At 48.4% G+C, this 17,118-nt stretch overlaps 1 protein-coding gene across 1 annotated transcript in view; it reads right to left on the bottom strand.

The window, feature by feature from the left end:
- Positions 1–1,086: 1,086 nt before the first annotated feature.
- The window catches only part of fes (FES proto-oncogene, tyrosine kinase), a 101,573-nt gene continuing 85,541 nt past the window's right edge, over positions 1,087–17,118 (bottom strand). Inside the window, exons 17-19 of the mRNA XM_072282137.1 lie at positions 14,969–15,126; positions 6,554–6,676; positions 1,087–5,375 (exon numbers count right to left, since the gene is read on the bottom strand). Coding sequence (XP_072138238.1) covers positions 5,233–5,375; positions 6,554–6,676; positions 14,969–15,126 — 424 coding nt within the window. The 3' untranslated portion in view covers positions 1,087–5,232. The remainder of the gene's footprint in view (positions 5,376–6,553; positions 6,677–14,968; positions 15,127–17,118) is intronic.

Below are 17,118 nucleotides of genomic sequence, written 5' to 3'. Positions count from 1 at the left end.
GGCCTACAGGGACGAGGTCCAGCACCTGGCCATGTGGTGTGCCGACAACAATCTGGCTCTTAACACCCAGAAGGCCAAGGAGATTATTGTAGACTTCAGGCATGCTAGGAGCCACACTCACGTTCCCATCTACATCAACGGAGCTGTAGTGGAGCATGTATCAAGCTTCAAATTCCCTGGTGTCCACATTTCCGAGGATCTCACCTGGTCCCTGAACTCCTCCATCCTGATCAAAAAGGCGAAAGCTCACCTCTGTCCCAGGATACTGACGGACTTTTACCGCTGTACCATTGAGAGCATACTCACCAACTACATCTCAGTGTGGTATGGCAATTGTCCCGTATCGGACCACAAAGCACTCCAGCGTGTGGTGAAAACTGCCCGGCAGATTATCGGCACCCAATTGCCCACCATTGAGAACATCTACCATAAACGCTGCCTGGGCAGGGCAAAAAGCATTATCAAGGATGCATCTCACCCTAACCATGGACTTTTTACTCTCCTCCCATCTGGTAGGCACTACAGGAGCCTCCGCTCCCGCACCAGCAGGCACAGGAAGAGCTTCTTCCCTGAGGCTGTGACCCTGCTGAACCTCACATCACGGTGCTAAGCAGTATTGCACCCGTATTGTACTGTCTCAGTACTTTTATATTTGTGTGCTGTAAGCACTTCTTTTATTCGCAGTTACTTTGTAAATAACACTATTCTTTGCATTTCTGGTCAGATGCTAAATGCATTTCATTGGCTTTGTACCTGTACTCGGCACAATGACAATAGAGTTGAATCTAATCTAATCTAAAACAATGTTTCCGGAACAGCTTCTTCCCCTCCACCATCAGATTTCAGAATGGACCACGAACACTATCACGCTATTTTGTTTTACTATCTCTTTTTGCACTTACTTTATATTTTTAGATATATTTCATATTGAAATTTTAGAAATTTATTGTGTTGCAATGTACTGCTGCTGCAAATCAACAAATTTCATGACATATGCCAGTGATGTTAAACCCGATTTAGTAAGGTCACAGTTGTGTTTATCTCGCCACACACTCCACAGAACCATTTTAACACCTGAGTCTGACGTTTAAAACACACCATTTTAAGCTTTATTATCAAGCAGCTGGCTGCAGTTTCCTTACACAGGGGCACGGGGTACACAAGGAGCAAACGTTTTGGCTCTGCATGTAGTTTCTTCAAATTTCAGTTAATGTTCCCATTAATTCGTTGCTGACATTATCAGACCTTCTTGGTGTAATTTTATCAAACAATTGGAAGACATCACTTTTCTAGATTTCAAAGTCAATACATTCAAAGAAAAAGTCAAGTACAAATACGAAGGCTCCATTCCTTGGACTGGATGAGAGAATGAGGGTGCTACTGGTGGTCAGATCAGGCCAGAAGCTTTGGGTATCTCTGCAGAATGGAGTATTGAAACAGTAGATCATTTGATCTGAGACCACAATTCAACAGGCTAGTGCACACGGGAATTTTACACAATTGGGCTGGAATTGTTTGGCAAATGTCCCCAAAATTAATTGCCCGACTGTGGAAATTTTTGAGGGCTCCACCGTGCTCCAGCTACATTGGCTCAACGTTAAACTGTGAGGTAACAGAGGCTGGCGCAGTGACCCAGGTTCAATTTCCGCCGCTGCCCTGAGGGAGTTTGGCCATTCTCCCTGTAGCAGGGTAGGTTTCCTCTGGGTTCCTCCCGAAGTCAAGCAGGGTTAGGGTTTATCAGTTGTGAGCATGCTATCTGGCGCTGGAAGTGTGGGGCGACAATGGTCCACATTTCAACCTCCTGGGATCTTGAGTTCTCCTTGCTGGCTCGATAGTGAGAGGCTCTAGGTAGGGACAGGTATATGCAGAAACTCAGGCTGCGAGAGGAGGAGGATTGGGCAAGCTCATCCGGTAAATAAACACTGCTTTAGAAATGCAAAGCGAAGCTCTGGAGACCTCATCCCGGAGAGAGGAATGCTCCTCCATGGGCTACACTTTGAAAGACTGGCCAGGACAGACGACTCTGGTGAGCTGCCGTCGGCAGCCTGTGCCCCAGTAGGGCTGACAGGCTTGAGGAATATGCAGAAACTGGAGAGTAATTGGTCATGAGCACACAGAAGAGATATAGCTTAATCTGACATTGTATCTGGTGCAGACACTGATAGCCTCTGTACTATGCCACAAGCAACCCTCCCAGGAGCTGGATGGTGCTGGAAACGTCAGCACGTGAACAGGGAGTAGTCCTACAGAGCTGTGTTACTGGCTCTGGCATCAGTCTGATCGTTCCGGGGGGGGGGGGGGGGTTAGTGGGGATGCCCACTGCCTATTAAATGCTCCATATGGCAAGTGTTTCCAATAGCCTCTGACAACCAAGTCCAGCTCCTGGCCTTCACATGTGGCTCAGTTACTAAGCCTAGGGGAACCGTTCCTGCTGACAGGAGAATGGACAAAGGTGGGATACAGTCACCTTAAAACCAGTCACTCTGGGCAAATGGGGCTTGTCAGCTGTGGTTGGCAGCTCATCTAGCAAACAGAAAACTCTGATCTCAAACCTCCACTGCCTTGTGGCTGTACCCACTCATGGGGAAGGCTTCAGGAGTAAACCCCGAGGAAAAACCCAGAGCTGGAGCCCCAGCAGTGTGGAGAGGAGGAGCCTGCTGCATGGGCAACAGCTTGCCCTTCGCATCATACTGCCCTGGCTTGCGTATCAACAGCTTGCTCTCCGTGTCGTACAGCCCTGGCTTGCATATCAACAGCTTGCCCTTCGCATCGTACTGCCCTGGCTTGTGTGTCGACTTAGAGAGCTGGGATGCATCATCCATGGTCACCTCTGACCGACAGAGGCCAAGACTAGATCAAACTGGGTAAAATGGTGGATTTCCTTCCCCCTGAAAAAAAGTGTCCCCTGAAGATCATGGAAATTAATACTGTCTTTTCACTTAGATGTTACTTAAATGAATTTAAATTTTCCTCAGCAGCTGTGATGCGATTCGTGGTCCTGGACTTGTAACACCAGCCCAATTACTGAACCACCACACACATCCAACTTGAACCAGGCAGGCAGTGGCCCCATGGATAAGACTATTAGATACAATGAGGCCATTTGGCCCATGGAGTCTGCTCCACCATTCTGTCATGGCTGATTTACTATCCCTCTCAACCCCATTCTCCTGCCTTCTCCCTGTAACCTTTGACACCCTGACTAAGCAAGAACCTACTAACCTCCACTTTAAATATGCTAATGACTCAGGCTTCACAATGACAATGAACTCCGCAGATTCTCTACACTCTGGTGAAAGAAATTCATCTCTGATCTGAGGGCTGTACCTTCTGGTCCCAGACTCCCCCACTATAGGAAACACCCTCTGCACATCCACTCTGTCTAGGCCTTTCAACATTTGGGAGGTTTCAATGAGATCCCCCCCCCCCCCCCACATTCTTCTAAACGCCAGTGAGTAAAGGTGAGTCATTAGATAAGGAGTGAGATGGGGATGAGGAGGAGAGGATCGAAGTCTGCACCCCGGGTCAACGTTCCCTCTAATTTGTAATGACCAGTGTGCGCAAACACCTTGTGCTGTGCAATTTTTTGCCCAGTGACAACAACATGTGCGCACTGAATTTTTAAGTGGACATAAACCTGAAGCTACTCTAAGGACAATAAACTACCAAGTCCAGTGTGTTGTTCATTACTTAAAGGAAATAAAATAACTGTCAATAGGAACTTTGATCTTCTCTGGGTTTGATCGTTTTCGCTCTTGTTCACCTGTACTCTCACAAAACATTCCGCTTTAAATGAATGAGCAGTTCTATTGCACTTCACTTGCTCTGCTTCTATGGAATTCAACACAGTGAATCAATAATTTCTTCAATTAAAACAGTATAAATAAGCCAGTTCGAAAATCATCACAAACTTCACGATATCAACACCATCTGCATCAGAAACCAGAAAAGGAAGTGTGATCGTGTATGATCATGAAATATGCCAACAAGGTCAAGGGTGAAGATCTTTTGTGTGGAGTTTAAATTCCTTTGTGCGCTAGTAGCAAAAGATGTGTGTGCACGCAGACCTTACAGGGAGCATTGCTCTGGGTGAAGTGACTGAAAGAGACTATTCCCTGCACCCTACAACCTAAGGGAGTTAGGATCACGAGACTGGGGTGAAGCCTCATCCAGTGGAATGCCCCAGTTCTTCACTGGCAATGAAAGGGTGGTGTGACAGCCTTTCATTGCCAGGGCTGGATTCCACACTGGGTTGGGGATTGGCCCTCCTGTCATGCTGCCCCCCAGTGTTCACTTGGTGAAAGACAAGCTAGATTGCATTCATCTGCGGCTGCACTAGCATGTTATCAGGAACTGCTGTGGGATGCTCTTGCAGAAACATGGCCCCAGGACAACATCCGTGCACCAGCAATCTACAGGCCATGACACTTGGGGATGTGGGCTATTCTTTTTTTGTAATTGTGTGTTTTCTACTATGATAATTATATGTGCTGTGTGCTGTTGGTTCTGTGCTTTGCACCTTGGCCCAGAGGAACACGGTTTCTTTTGGCTGTATTCATGTGCATAGTTGAATGGGAATTAAACTTGAACTTGAACCAAAGATCAGCAGCCACCAACCTATCATCCTGAATAATCACCTCGCAGGCTGTTTGCAGTTGCCTCGCCCTCTGTTGCCACACTGCCCGGGAAGGGGTTGGACCCCTCGTTAGGGAATCGTAGGGCAGCGATAGGTACAGGCAAACCCACACCGCTTCCTGCTGGCAGTCGGAGGAGGAAGAGAGACACAAGGGTAGTGTTGCTTGTCTGCCAAAGCCAAGGTTGAACCCAACTGCTGGCTCAGCGCAAAGACAGCTTCACATTGTGAATGTGCGGCTCGGGACACTGACTGACCGAGAGAGGAAGTATTACCCTCTCACAACATTACACAGGAAAAAAAATTGCAATTACTTTACATGTGCATCACTAGCAAGACATACACAAGAGATTCTGCAGGAAATCCAAATCAGCAACACGGAAAATGCTGGTGGAGCTCAGCAGGTCAGCCGGCAGCTATGGAGAGGAATAAAGTGTTGATGTTTCAGACTGAGATCCTTCATCAGGGCTGCCGACAAGAGCTTCCCCAAGACGTTAAGCATTGGAATGTTACTGTCCAGTCTGCTGGTCCCTGTGCACAGTGCGCACCCACACACACACTCGGGAAACAGCTGACTGCAGAAAGCAGAACTTCCAGATTCACTTCCACTTCTTCCTGATGCTTACAAGTTGTTGGTGGATGGTGCTGAAACTCGGCCGTCTCTTCGGATCGTACTCCCAGCAGCGGGTCATTATGTTGTAAATCTCTTCTGGGCAGGAGTCTGGAGAGTCCATGCGGTAGCCTAGGGCAAGAAGCACGGCAAGGAAAGAAAGACCAAGATATTTACTTGTCAGGTGTACATCGAAAAAGATACAGTAAAATGCACTGTTTGCATCATCCACCACCAGAGTGCGAAGATGTGCTGGGGGCAGCCCGCAAGTGTCACCGTGCTTCCAGCGCCAACGCAGCGCACCCAACTAGTCTGTCTTGGGACTGTGGGGAGAAGCTAGAGCACCTGGAGGAAGCCTACGTGGTCACGGGGAGAACGTACAAACTCCTTTCAGCGGCGACTGTGCCTCAATCTTACAGATGCTGTTGTAGGGTGTTAGACTAACTGCTACCGTACTGTGTCACCCCAAAGTGGCCATCAGCTACAGGAGATTCTGAACCATGGCCAGAGCTCCCTTCCTCACTGTTCCCGAGACACAGGCCAGCAGGCTGCTGGAGGCCCAGGGACTTCGGTACAGTCCTGCCTGTGGCCGGAGTCAGAGCCCAGCAGTGGCCACCGGCTAAAGCTTCGGCTTTAGAATAAAACACTCCCACTGCTGGTATCATTCAGTCCCAGGGCAAGAATAGCACAGGTCAGACTCTGAGTGAAGCTCCCTCTACACCTTCCCATCACACACTCCCAGGGTCAGACTCTGAGTGAAGCTCCCTCTACACCTTCCTATCACATACTCCCAGGGTCAGACTCTGAGTGAAGCTCCCTCTACACTGTCCCATCACACACTCCCAGGGTCAGACTCTGAGTGAAGCTCACTCTACACCTTCCCATCACACATTCCCAGGGTCAGACTCTGAGTGAAGCTCCCTCTACACCTTCCCATCACATACTCCCAGGGTCAGACTCTGAGTGAAGCTCCCTCTACACTGTCCCATCACACACTCCCAGGGTCAGACTCTGAGTGAAGCTCCCTCTACACCTTCCCATCACACACTCCCAGGGTCAGACTCTGAGTGAAGCTCCCTCTACACCTTCCCATCACATACTCCCAGGGTCAGACTCTGAGTGAAGCTTCCTCCACACCGTCCCATCACACACTGCCAGCCATTGGAAAGCACAGGTCAAATACAGAGTAAATCTCCCATATTCAGTGCTGTCATTTTTTAGGGAACAGGTGGAGACACAATGTTAATTATGTAAAATCCGAGAGTCTTGTAACATTCATAACATTGTTCTATCGTTGTGTGAACTCTCACCTTGTTCAACCTCCTCACGGGTTTGCTGATTCGTCATTGTTGGATACGGGGTTGAGCCCAGTGTGAAGGTCTCCCACAGCAGTATACCGTAACTCCAGATATCACTCTCCGTGGTGAACCGGCCTGTGACGTAACCAACTCGGTCAATAAACAGAGGCAGACAGCTGGGCCTCCAGGCATTGAGCTAGATGTCTTTCAACAGTTTTACACAGGAAACACAAACGCACTTCCCATCCTTCACATCTATATTTCCATTCCTATATTTCTAGTCTATACTTACGATCTATATTTCACTATCTTTCTATTCCTCTATCTGTATATCTATATTGTCTGGTTCAATGAGTGAAAAAAGGGCTGTGGATGAAAGCTGGGTTTAAATAGGCTGCAGGTGATGTGTTGGAAATGAGTGGCAGGTGACTCCTGTTTACTGGATGGAGATTGGAAGGTGCCCGTCTGTCTATATTACTGTGTTTCTCTATTTCTATATTCTATACTTCCATTTTATTTAAATATTTCTATCACTATACAGTATTTCCATATTTCCATTTGTATACTTTGACTTCCAGATTTCTTCATCAGAAATAGATCAGGGACAGTATTCCACTCAGATGCACAGCGACACAGATTCTGCACCTGCCTGAACCGGAAGCAACACAGGAAATGCTGGAGAAACTCAGTCAGGCAGCGTCTGTGGAGGGAGATGGACAGTCAACATTGAGTCCCGATGAAGGATCTCCGCCCGAAATGTCGACTGTCCATCTCTCTCCACAGAGGCTGCGGAGTTCCCCAGTTGTCTCATGCATTGCCTCAGATACACATTCCCCTATATCTGATAAAACCAGGACACTCAGGTTGGAGACAGAGAGTTGATTTTCTCATTTGCAACTCTTCAGAGGAGAATTGCTTAGCACTTCCGAGCCCCTTTGATTCAGGAAATGCTTCCTGACATTCATAAGACCATAAGACATAGGAGCAGAATTAGGCCATTTGGCCCATCGAGTCTGCCCCACCATTCAATCATAGCTGATCCTTTTTTTTCTCCTCCTCAACCCCAGTTCCCGGCCTTCTCCCCGTAACCTTTGATGCCATGTCCAATTGAGAACCTATCAATCTCTGCCTTAAATACACCCAACGACCTGGCCTCCACAGCTGCATGTGACAACAAATTCCACTAATTCCCCATCCTTTGGTTAAAGAAATGTCTCCACATCTCTGTTTTGAAAGAGCGCCCCTCTATCCTGAGGCTGTGCCCTCTTGTCCTAGACTCTCCCACCATGGGAAACTTCCTTTCCACATCTATTCTGTCGAGGCCTTTCAACATCCGAAAGGTTTCAATGAGATCCCCCCTCATTCTTCTGAATTCCAGTCAGTACAGACCACAGCCATCAAACGCTCCTTGTATGCTAACCCCTTCATTCCTGGAATCATCCTTGTGAACCTCCTCTGGACTCTCTCCAATGCCAGCACATCTTTTCTAAGATGAGGGACCCAAAACTGTTTACAATACTCAAGGTGAAGCCTCACCAGTGCCTCAGCATCACATCCCTGCTCTTGTATTCTAGACCTCTTTGAAATGAATGCTGACAGGGCATTTGCCTTCCTCACCACTGACTCAACCTGCAAGTTAACCTTCAGGGTGTTCTGCACAAGGACTCCCAAGTCCGTCTGCATCTCAGATTCCTGGATTTTCTCCCCGTTTAGAAAATAGTCTGTACATTTATTTCTGCTATCAAAGTGTATGACCATGCATTTTCCAACATTGTACTTCATTTGCCACTTTCTCGCCTATTCTCCTAATCTAAGTCCTTCTGCATCCTACCCATTTCCTCAACACTACCTGCCCCTCCACCAATCTTCGTATCATTTGCAAACTTGGCAACAAAGCCATCTATTCCATCATCTAAATCATTTATGTACAGCATAAAAAGAAGTGGTCCTAACACCAACCCCTGTGGAACACCACTAGTCACTGGCAGCCAACCAGAAAAGGATTCTTTTATTCCCACTTGCTGCCTCCTACCAATCAGCCAATGTTCTAACCATGTTAGTAACTTGCCTGTAATACCACGGGCTCCTAACTTGGTAAGCAGCCTCATGTGTGGCACCTTGTCAGAGGCCTTCCGAAAGTCCAAATATACAACATCCACTGCATCCCCTTTACCTATCCTACTTGTAATTTGCTCAAAGAATTCCAACAGGTTCGTCAGGCAGGATTTTCCCTGAAGGAAACCATGCTGACTTTGTCCTATCTTATCCTGTGTCACCAAGTACTCCATCACCTCATCCTTAACAATTGACTCCAACATCTTCCCAACCACTGAGGTCAGGCTAACTGGTCTATAATTTCTTCTGCTGCCTTCCTCCTTTCTTAAAGAGTGGGGTAACATTTGCAATTTTTCAGCCCTCTGGCACCATGCCAGAGTCCAATGATTTTTGAAAGATCATTTCTAATGACACCACAAACCCTAATGCCACCTCTTTCAGAACCCTAGGGTGCAGTTCCTCTGGTCTGGATGACATAAGTACCTTTAGGTCTTTCAGCTTTCTGAGCACCTTCTCTCTTGTAACAGTAACTGGACTCACTTCTCCTCCTTCACACACTACAACATCAGGCATACTGCTAGTGTCTTCCACAGTGAAGACTGATGCAAAATAATCATTTAGTTCATCAGCCATCTCCTTGTCCCCCGTTATTATTTCTCCTGCCTCATTTTCTAGCGGTCCTATATCCACTCTCATTTCTCTTTTATTTTTAACATATTTGAAAAAACTTTTACTATCCACTTTGATATTATTTCCTAGCTTGCTTTCATATTTCATCGTTTACCTCCTAATGATTTTTTTTAGTTGCTCTGCAGATTTTTAAAAACTTCCCAATCCTCTATCTTCCCACTAATTTTTACTTTGTTGTATGTCCTTTCTTTTGCTTTTACAATAGCTTCGACTTCCCTTGTCAGCCATGATTTTACTATTTCATCATTTGAGTACTTCTGCATTTTTGGAATACACACGTCCTGCACCTTCCTCATTTTTCCCAGAAATGCACACCATTGCTGCTCTGCTGACATCCCTGCCAGCAGCTCCTTCCAATTTACCCTGGCCAACTCCTCCCTCATTCCAGTGTAATTTCCCTTACTCCAGGGGTCCCCAACCTTTTTTGCACCACGGACCGGTTTAATATTGGCAATATTCTTGCTGACCGGCCGACCACGGGGGGTGTTAATCACGACCGGAATATAGGTGATAAGTCAACTGTAAGTCACTTATCGGTGGCTAATACACTCAATTTTGTTCTAAAAGGGTTTATCTAACAAATTTAATATTAAACACACAGCGCATATTTTCCTCGCATGAATATAGTGATAAGTCAATTATGTCATAAGGGGGTTCCTTATGTCCAGTCTATTCCACAATTTAGTTTTCGTTGCATTCACTGCAGAAAACTCCGCTTCGCAGAGATATGATGTTGGAAATGGAAGCAATGTTTTCAGTGCTTTCGTGGCTATCTCAGGATATTCACCCTTGACTTTGATCCAGAATGTTGGCAGAGATGTTATGTCAAACATACTTTTCAGCCCATCGTCACTTGCAAGCTCGAGGAGTTGATCTTCTTCCCGCGCTGACATAGATGATTCACCGGGGACATTCACAAATGGGTCACGGACCCATTCCTTTGCACGACTTGGGTCATTTGCGGTTGGGAAATAACGCTCGAGTTCTGTCGACAGCGAAGACAGGTGTTCGTGCACCAGCTGTGAGCCTCAGTCTCCCCCAAATTCCCAGCTAATGTTGGGAACATGTCAAATATGCCTCTATCCACTCGCTGACCCCCCAGTTCCAGTTTGGCTGTGAAAGCTGACACTTTATCTGCCAACTTGAAGACAATTGTCATTCTCCCCCGAAGTGACAAATTGAGTTCATTGAGGAGGCTGAAAATGTCACACAGATAAGCGAGTTTTGCTATCCACTCCTCGTCACTAAAGAGTACTGCCAGTGGTGACTTTTTTCTTGAAAGAAATCTCTGTAGCTGCTCTCTTAACTCAAAAACCCTGGCCAGGGCAATCCCCCTTGATAGCCACCTGACTTCAGTGTGTAAGAGAAGGCCTTTGTGCTCTGCATCCATTTCCTCGCAAAGCTGCTCAAACAGACGTCAATTAAGGGCTTTTGCTTTGATGTGATTGATAACTTCAACAACGTCACTCAATATGCTGTTAAGATCAGGTGACATTTTTCGGCTAGCCAGCATTTCCCAGTGTGTGACACAGTGCGTAGACTGGCATTCAGGAGCAACCTCTTTGACTTGGGTAGTGAAACCAGACTCGTTAAGCCGTTCCAACAGCTGTGCTTCGATGTCCTCCGCTATGTCATCAACTCTCCTTGAAACTGTGGTAGCTGAAAGAGAAACCTATGCTATTTGGAACAGCATACTTGGAAAGCGGTGAAATCATTGGACAAAGTCAGCATGGATTTGTGAAAGGAAAATCATGTCTGACAAATCTCATAGAATTTTTTGAGGATGTAACTAGTAGAGTGGATAGGGGAGAACCAGTGGATGTGGTATATTTGGATTCTCAAAAGGCTTTTGACAAGGTCCCACACAGGAGATTAGTGTGCAAACTTAAAGCACACGGTACTGGGGGTAAGGTATTGATGTGGATAGAGAATTGGTTGGCAGACAGGAAGCAAAGAGTGGGAATAAGTGGGACCTTTTCAGAATGGCAGGCAGTGACTAGTGGGGTACCGCAAGGCTCACTGCTGGGACCCCAGTTGTTTACAATATATATTAATGACTTGGATGAGGGAATTAAATGCAGCATCTCCAAGTTTGCGGATGACACAAAGCTGGGCGGCAGTGTTAGCTGTGAGGAGGATGCTAAGAGGATGCAGGGTGACTTGGATAGGTTAGGTGAGTGGGCAAATTCATGGCAATTTAATGTGGATAAATGAGAGGTAATCCACTTTAGTGGCAAAAATAGGAAAACAGATTATTATCTGAATGGTGGCTGATTAGGAAAAGGGGAGGTGCAACGAGACCTGGGTGTCATTGTACACCAGTCATTGAAAGTGGGCATGCAGGTACAGCAGGCGGTGAAAAAGGCGAATGGTATGCTGGCATTCATAGCAAGAGGATTCGAGTACAGGAGCAGGGAGGTACTACTGCAGTTGTACAAGGCCTTGGTGAGACCACACCTGGAGTATTGTGTGCAGTTTTGGTGCCCTAATCTGAGGAAAGACATTCTTGCCATAGAGGGAGTATAAAGAAGGTTCACCAGATTGACTCCTGGGATGGCAGGACTTTCATATGATGAAAGACTGGATTGACTAGGCTTATACTCTCTGGAATTTAGAAGATTGAGGGGGGATCTTATTGAAACGTATAAAATTCTAAAGGGATTGGACAGGCTAGATGTAGGAAGATTGTTCCCGATGTTGGGGAAGTCCAGAACGAGGGGTCACAGTTTGAGGATAAAGGGGAAGCCTTTTAGGACCGAGATGAGGAAAAACTTCTTCACACAGAGAGTGGTGAATCTGTGGAATTCTCTGCCACAGGAAACAGTTGAGGCCAGTTCATTGGCTATATTTAAGAGGGAGTTAGATATGACCATTGTGACTAAAGGGATCAGAGGGTATGGAGGGAAGGCAGGTACAGGGTTCTGAGTTGGATGATCAGCCACGATCATACTGAACGGCGGTGCAGGCTCGAAGGGCCGAATGGCCTACTCCTGCACCTATTTTCTATGTTTCTATCTTGTTAGCTGCAACTTCTCCCAACAGTTCACGGCACATGTCCTTGGCAGCAGGCAGAATCAATTCTTCACCAACAGTGAAAGGCTTCTTAGCCTTAGCAATACGGCCAGCCACTAAGTACGACGCTCTCAGAGCAGCAGCATTTGTGGAGGTGGTGGCTCGCAGCACTTGCTTCTGTTCCGCTTGCTCACGTTTTTTCCGTTCAGAAAACTCAACGGGTTTGTCTTTAAGTGCAGGGTGCTTGGACTCAAGGTTCCGAAGCAGTTTGAGGGCTTCATTGCCTCATTAGACAGCTTGTCTCCACATATCACACACAGGGGGCATGGAGCGTGCAAGACACCGATTGCAATAAAGCCATATTTTAATGTACGACTCGTCATATTTTCTATTGAAGGAAGTTTTCTTTTTTTTGCAGTCTTGGCCTCAGCTGTCTCTGCATTATCATCATTGTTAGGCCTTTTATGTCCCCTACCATCTCTTCCAAAGAAACTCTCAAGCGACGTTTGTTTTTACTCATCGAGTAGTTGTAGGTTAATGACTGACTGATGACCTCGCGTGCGTTCAAGTTCAACAGTGGATGTGACAGGGAATGAGGAAAGATGCAGCTGACTCATATCGTTTCATATCGCCAAATCACATCGTTTCCTCGCGGCCCAGTAGCACATGCTTTGCGGCCCGGTGGTTGGGGACTACTGCCTTACTCCACTGAAATGCTGCTACATCAGATTTTACTTTCTCCCTATCAAATTTCAATTTGAGCACAATCATATTGTGATCACTGGCTCCTAAGGGTTCTTCTACCTTAAGCTCCCTAATCACCTCTGGTTCATTACATAACACCCAATCCAGTATAGCTGATCCCCAAGTAGGCTCAACAACAAACTGCTCTAAAAAGCTATCTCTTAGGCATTTAACAAACTCACTCTTTTGAGATCCATTACCAACCTGATTTTTTCAATCAACCTACATGTTAAAATCTCCCATGACTGCCATAACATTGCCCTCTTGACTCCCCTTTTCTATTTCCTGTTGTAACCTGTGGTCCACCTCCCAGCCACTGTTGGGAGGCCTGTATATAACTGCCATCAGCGTGTTTTACCCTTGCAGTTTCTTAACTCAACCCACAAGGATTCATCATCTTCCAATCCTATGACACATCTTTCTACCGATTTGATGCCATTCTTTACCAGCAGAGCCACACCACCTCCTTTATCCCACTGATATAACGTGTAACTTTGGACACTCCCAACTACAGCCATCCTTCAGTCATGATTCAGTGATGGTCACAACATCATACCTGGCAACCTGTAATATTGCAACAGGATCATCCACCTTACTTCTTATACTATGTGCATTTAGATACAACACTTTGCGTACCGTATTGGCTGTCCTTCCTGACTCTGCATCCCAAAATTCCCTTCATCCTGAATGTTCTAGTTCTCAGGCTAGTCATAAGCTGTGTCCACACCTCTGACCATAGAGTGCGTGTCCACACTTAACCCCTGACTACCAGATGTGATCCTACATTTGGCCCCAGGCCCTAGGCCCCACACCAGACGTGGTGTGCAGTCCAAGCTCTCAGAGTTGGGTCTTTGTGAAGGGAGATCGCAGTGAGACGCCGGCCACCTCTGCTTCATGTCCCTGTTGATCTGACTGGAACTAGGGAGATGGGAAGCTGCATATTCTAACACCAATATGGCATGCCTACAATGCTCGGGAAACACACCTTATCACAAAATATATTGCAGCAACTAAGTGAAAGGAACTCAGAAAGGATAAACATCTTCCTGGACTGGACAGTATGTTCAAAAGCAAGAGGCTGGATAGACATGGGTTGTTCTCTCTGCAGCGGCAGAGGCCAAGGGAAATCTGATACAGGTTTATAAGATTATGAGAGGCAGAGATAAACAGACAATAAAATCTTTTTCCGAAGTTTTGAAATGTCTAATACCAGAAGGCATGACTTAAGGTGAGAGGGGCTAACTTCAAAGAAGTGAGAGGCAAGTTTTTTTTTAAAACACAGAGAGAGCTGGGTGCCTGGAACGAGTTGTCTGGGGTGGTGGGAGAGGCAGACACATTTGGACTTTCAAGAGTTGCTTAGACTGACACGAGTGCAAGGAAAGTGGAAGGAAATGGACATTGTGTTGGCAGAGGGGATTAGTTGAACTGGCTGTCTGATCACTAATTGGGTTGATTCAGAACCCTGTGGCCAAAGGGCCAGTTCCTGTGTTGTGCTGTTCTCTACTCTGTGATTTCCCCACCCCCTCCGTCCCACCACCCACCATGAGCTGCACATACAGGAGGGCTCAGGCTTAGTGCTCAGCTCTCCACGACCACTATCGCCTCAGATGACTATAAAGCTCTTAAAAACACCAGGGTCACTCTTTACACAGTGCATTAGTGGAGTGTGGAAGAGGCTGTCACACAGGGGCTCATTCCCTCAACGTCCAGAGGCAGTGGGACCACACAGCGTGGATCTTTCCTGCAGTTTCAGTGTGTCCCTCAGCACCCTGGAATGTGCCAGTCGGCACCACTTCCCGACTCCGGAACGCCAGTAAAACTGAATGTAGAGAAAGGCGCGCGCTGTACTTCCTGTCTCCATTTTGGGGAGTAAGGCATATTTTATGAAAGAAGAGGCTGATTGGCCTCAGAGCAAACACAACCCACCGTAATTGAGTGCCTCAGGTGCCGTCCACTTGATTGGAATCTGCTTCATCCCCCCAGTGGAAGAGTAGACACCGTCCTCCTCCTCACGGGACATGCCAAAATCACTGATCTTCAGCACGTTCTTCTCAGAAACCAAGCAGTTCCGAGCAGCCAGGTCTCTGCAATGAAACAGGTATCAGCTGAAGAGCAAAATCACACAAGCAGACACATCTGGTGCTGATCTGAGTGAGCAGGAGGGGGTACACAGATCGGCAGGGGGTGGGGGCAGAAGATGTCTTCCCTCTAGTGGGTGAGTGGCCAAGTCATTTGGTATATGTAAAGCAGAGATTGATAGGTTCTTGATTAGTCAGGGTGTCAAAGGTTACACGGAGAAGGCAGGAGAATGAGGTTGGGAGGCATAATAAATCTGCCACGATGGAATGACAGATTTGATGGGCCAAATGGTCTATTTCTGGTGCTACGTTTTATGGCTTTGTGGTCTTGTAGTTCCTGCTCTCCCTCCTGGGTCTCACCACCTTCACTTGTCAAAGTCAAAGTCAAGTGTACAGGGGCAATGCAAAACTTACTTGGCAGCATCATCACAGGCAAACACCATCAGATAAGCAGCATTCATCAAAAAGAAATGTAAATTGTACAGAATTTTGTAAGGAAAAGCACATTTAGAACAGAAAAATATGCATTTTAGCGTAAAGTGATCAGAGTGATCATGGTTTAGCTAACTGTAGTGATGAGGGTTGTGCTGATTGGTTCTAGAACCAAAAGGGTCAGGAGAAGTTGACGCTGGTGGTATGGGACTTCAGGATTCTGTACCTCCTGCCAATCGGAGCTGTGAGAAGATGGAATGAGCTGGATGGTGACGGTGGAATGAGCCGGGTGGGGGGGGGGGGAATGGAATGGGCTGGGTGGGGGGGGGGGATGGACTGGGCCAGGTGGTGGGGGAGGGAATGGAATGGGCAGGTAGGGGGGACAAAATGGGCCGGGTGTGGGGGGGGGATGGAATGGGCCGGGTGTGGGGGAGGGGGTGGAATGGGCCAGGTGGAGGGGGGGATAGAATGGGCAGGTAGGGGGGACAAAATGGGCCGGGTGTGGGGGGGGGGATGGAATGGGCCAGGTGGGGGGGGGGTGGAATGGGCCAGGTGGGGGGGGGATGGAATGGGCAGGTAGGGGGGACAAAATGGGCCGGGTGTGGGGGGGGGGAATGGAATGGGCCGGGTGTGGGGGGGGGGATGGAATGGGCCAGGTGGGGGAGGGGGTGGAATGGGCCAGGTGGGGGGGGGTGGAATGGGCCAGGTGGGGGGGGGTGGAATGGGCCAGGTGGGGGGGGGATGGAATGGGCCGGGTGTAGGGGGGGGAATGGAATGGGCCAGGTGGGGGGGGGATGGAATGGGCCAGGTGGGGGGGATGGAATGGGCCAGGTGGGGGAGGGATGGAATGGGCCGGGTGGGGAGGATGGAATGGGCTGGGTGGGGAGGATGGAATGGGCTGGGTGGGGAGGATGGAATGGGCCATGTGGGGGAGGGATGGAATGGGCCAGGTGGGGAGGATGGAATGGGCCAGGTGGGGGGGGGATGGAATGGGCCAGGTGGGGAGGATGGAATGGGCTGGGTGGGGAGGATGGAATGGGCCGGGTGTGGGGGGGATGGAATGGGCCATGTGGGGGAGGGATGGAATGGGCCAGGTGGGGAGGATGGAATGGGCCAGGTGGGGAGGATGGAATGGGCCGGGTGTCGGGGGGACGGAATGGGCCAGGTGGGGAGGATGGAATGGGCCGGGTGGGGGGGGAACGGAATGGGCCGGGTGTGGGGGGGGATGGAATGGGCTGGGTTGGGGGGGGATGGAATGGGCCAGGTGGGGAGGATGGAATGGGCCAGGTAGGGGGGACGAAATGGGCCTGGTGGGGGGGGGGGAATGGAATGGGCCAGGTGGGGAGGGGATGGAATGGGCCAGGTGGGGGGGGATGGAATGGGCCGGGTGTGGGGGGGGGAATGGAATGGGCCAGGTGGGGGGGGATGGAATGGGCCAGGTGGGGAGGATGGAATGGGCCGGGTGTGGGGAGGATGGAATGGGCCAGGTGGGGGGGGGGATGGAATGGACCAGGTGGGAGGGGGATGGAATGGGCCAGGTGGGGGAGGGATGGAATGGGCCAGGTG

This window comes from Mobula birostris, chromosome 18 (assembly GCF_030028105.1).
Source record: "Mobula birostris isolate sMobBir1 chromosome 18, sMobBir1.hap1, whole genome shotgun sequence".
Classification (NCBI taxonomy): Eukaryota; Metazoa; Chordata; class Chondrichthyes; order Myliobatiformes; family Myliobatidae; genus Mobula; species Mobula birostris.
The sequence above is the reverse complement of the archived record's forward strand: the minus strand, read 5'-3'. Positions and strand labels throughout refer to the sequence as shown.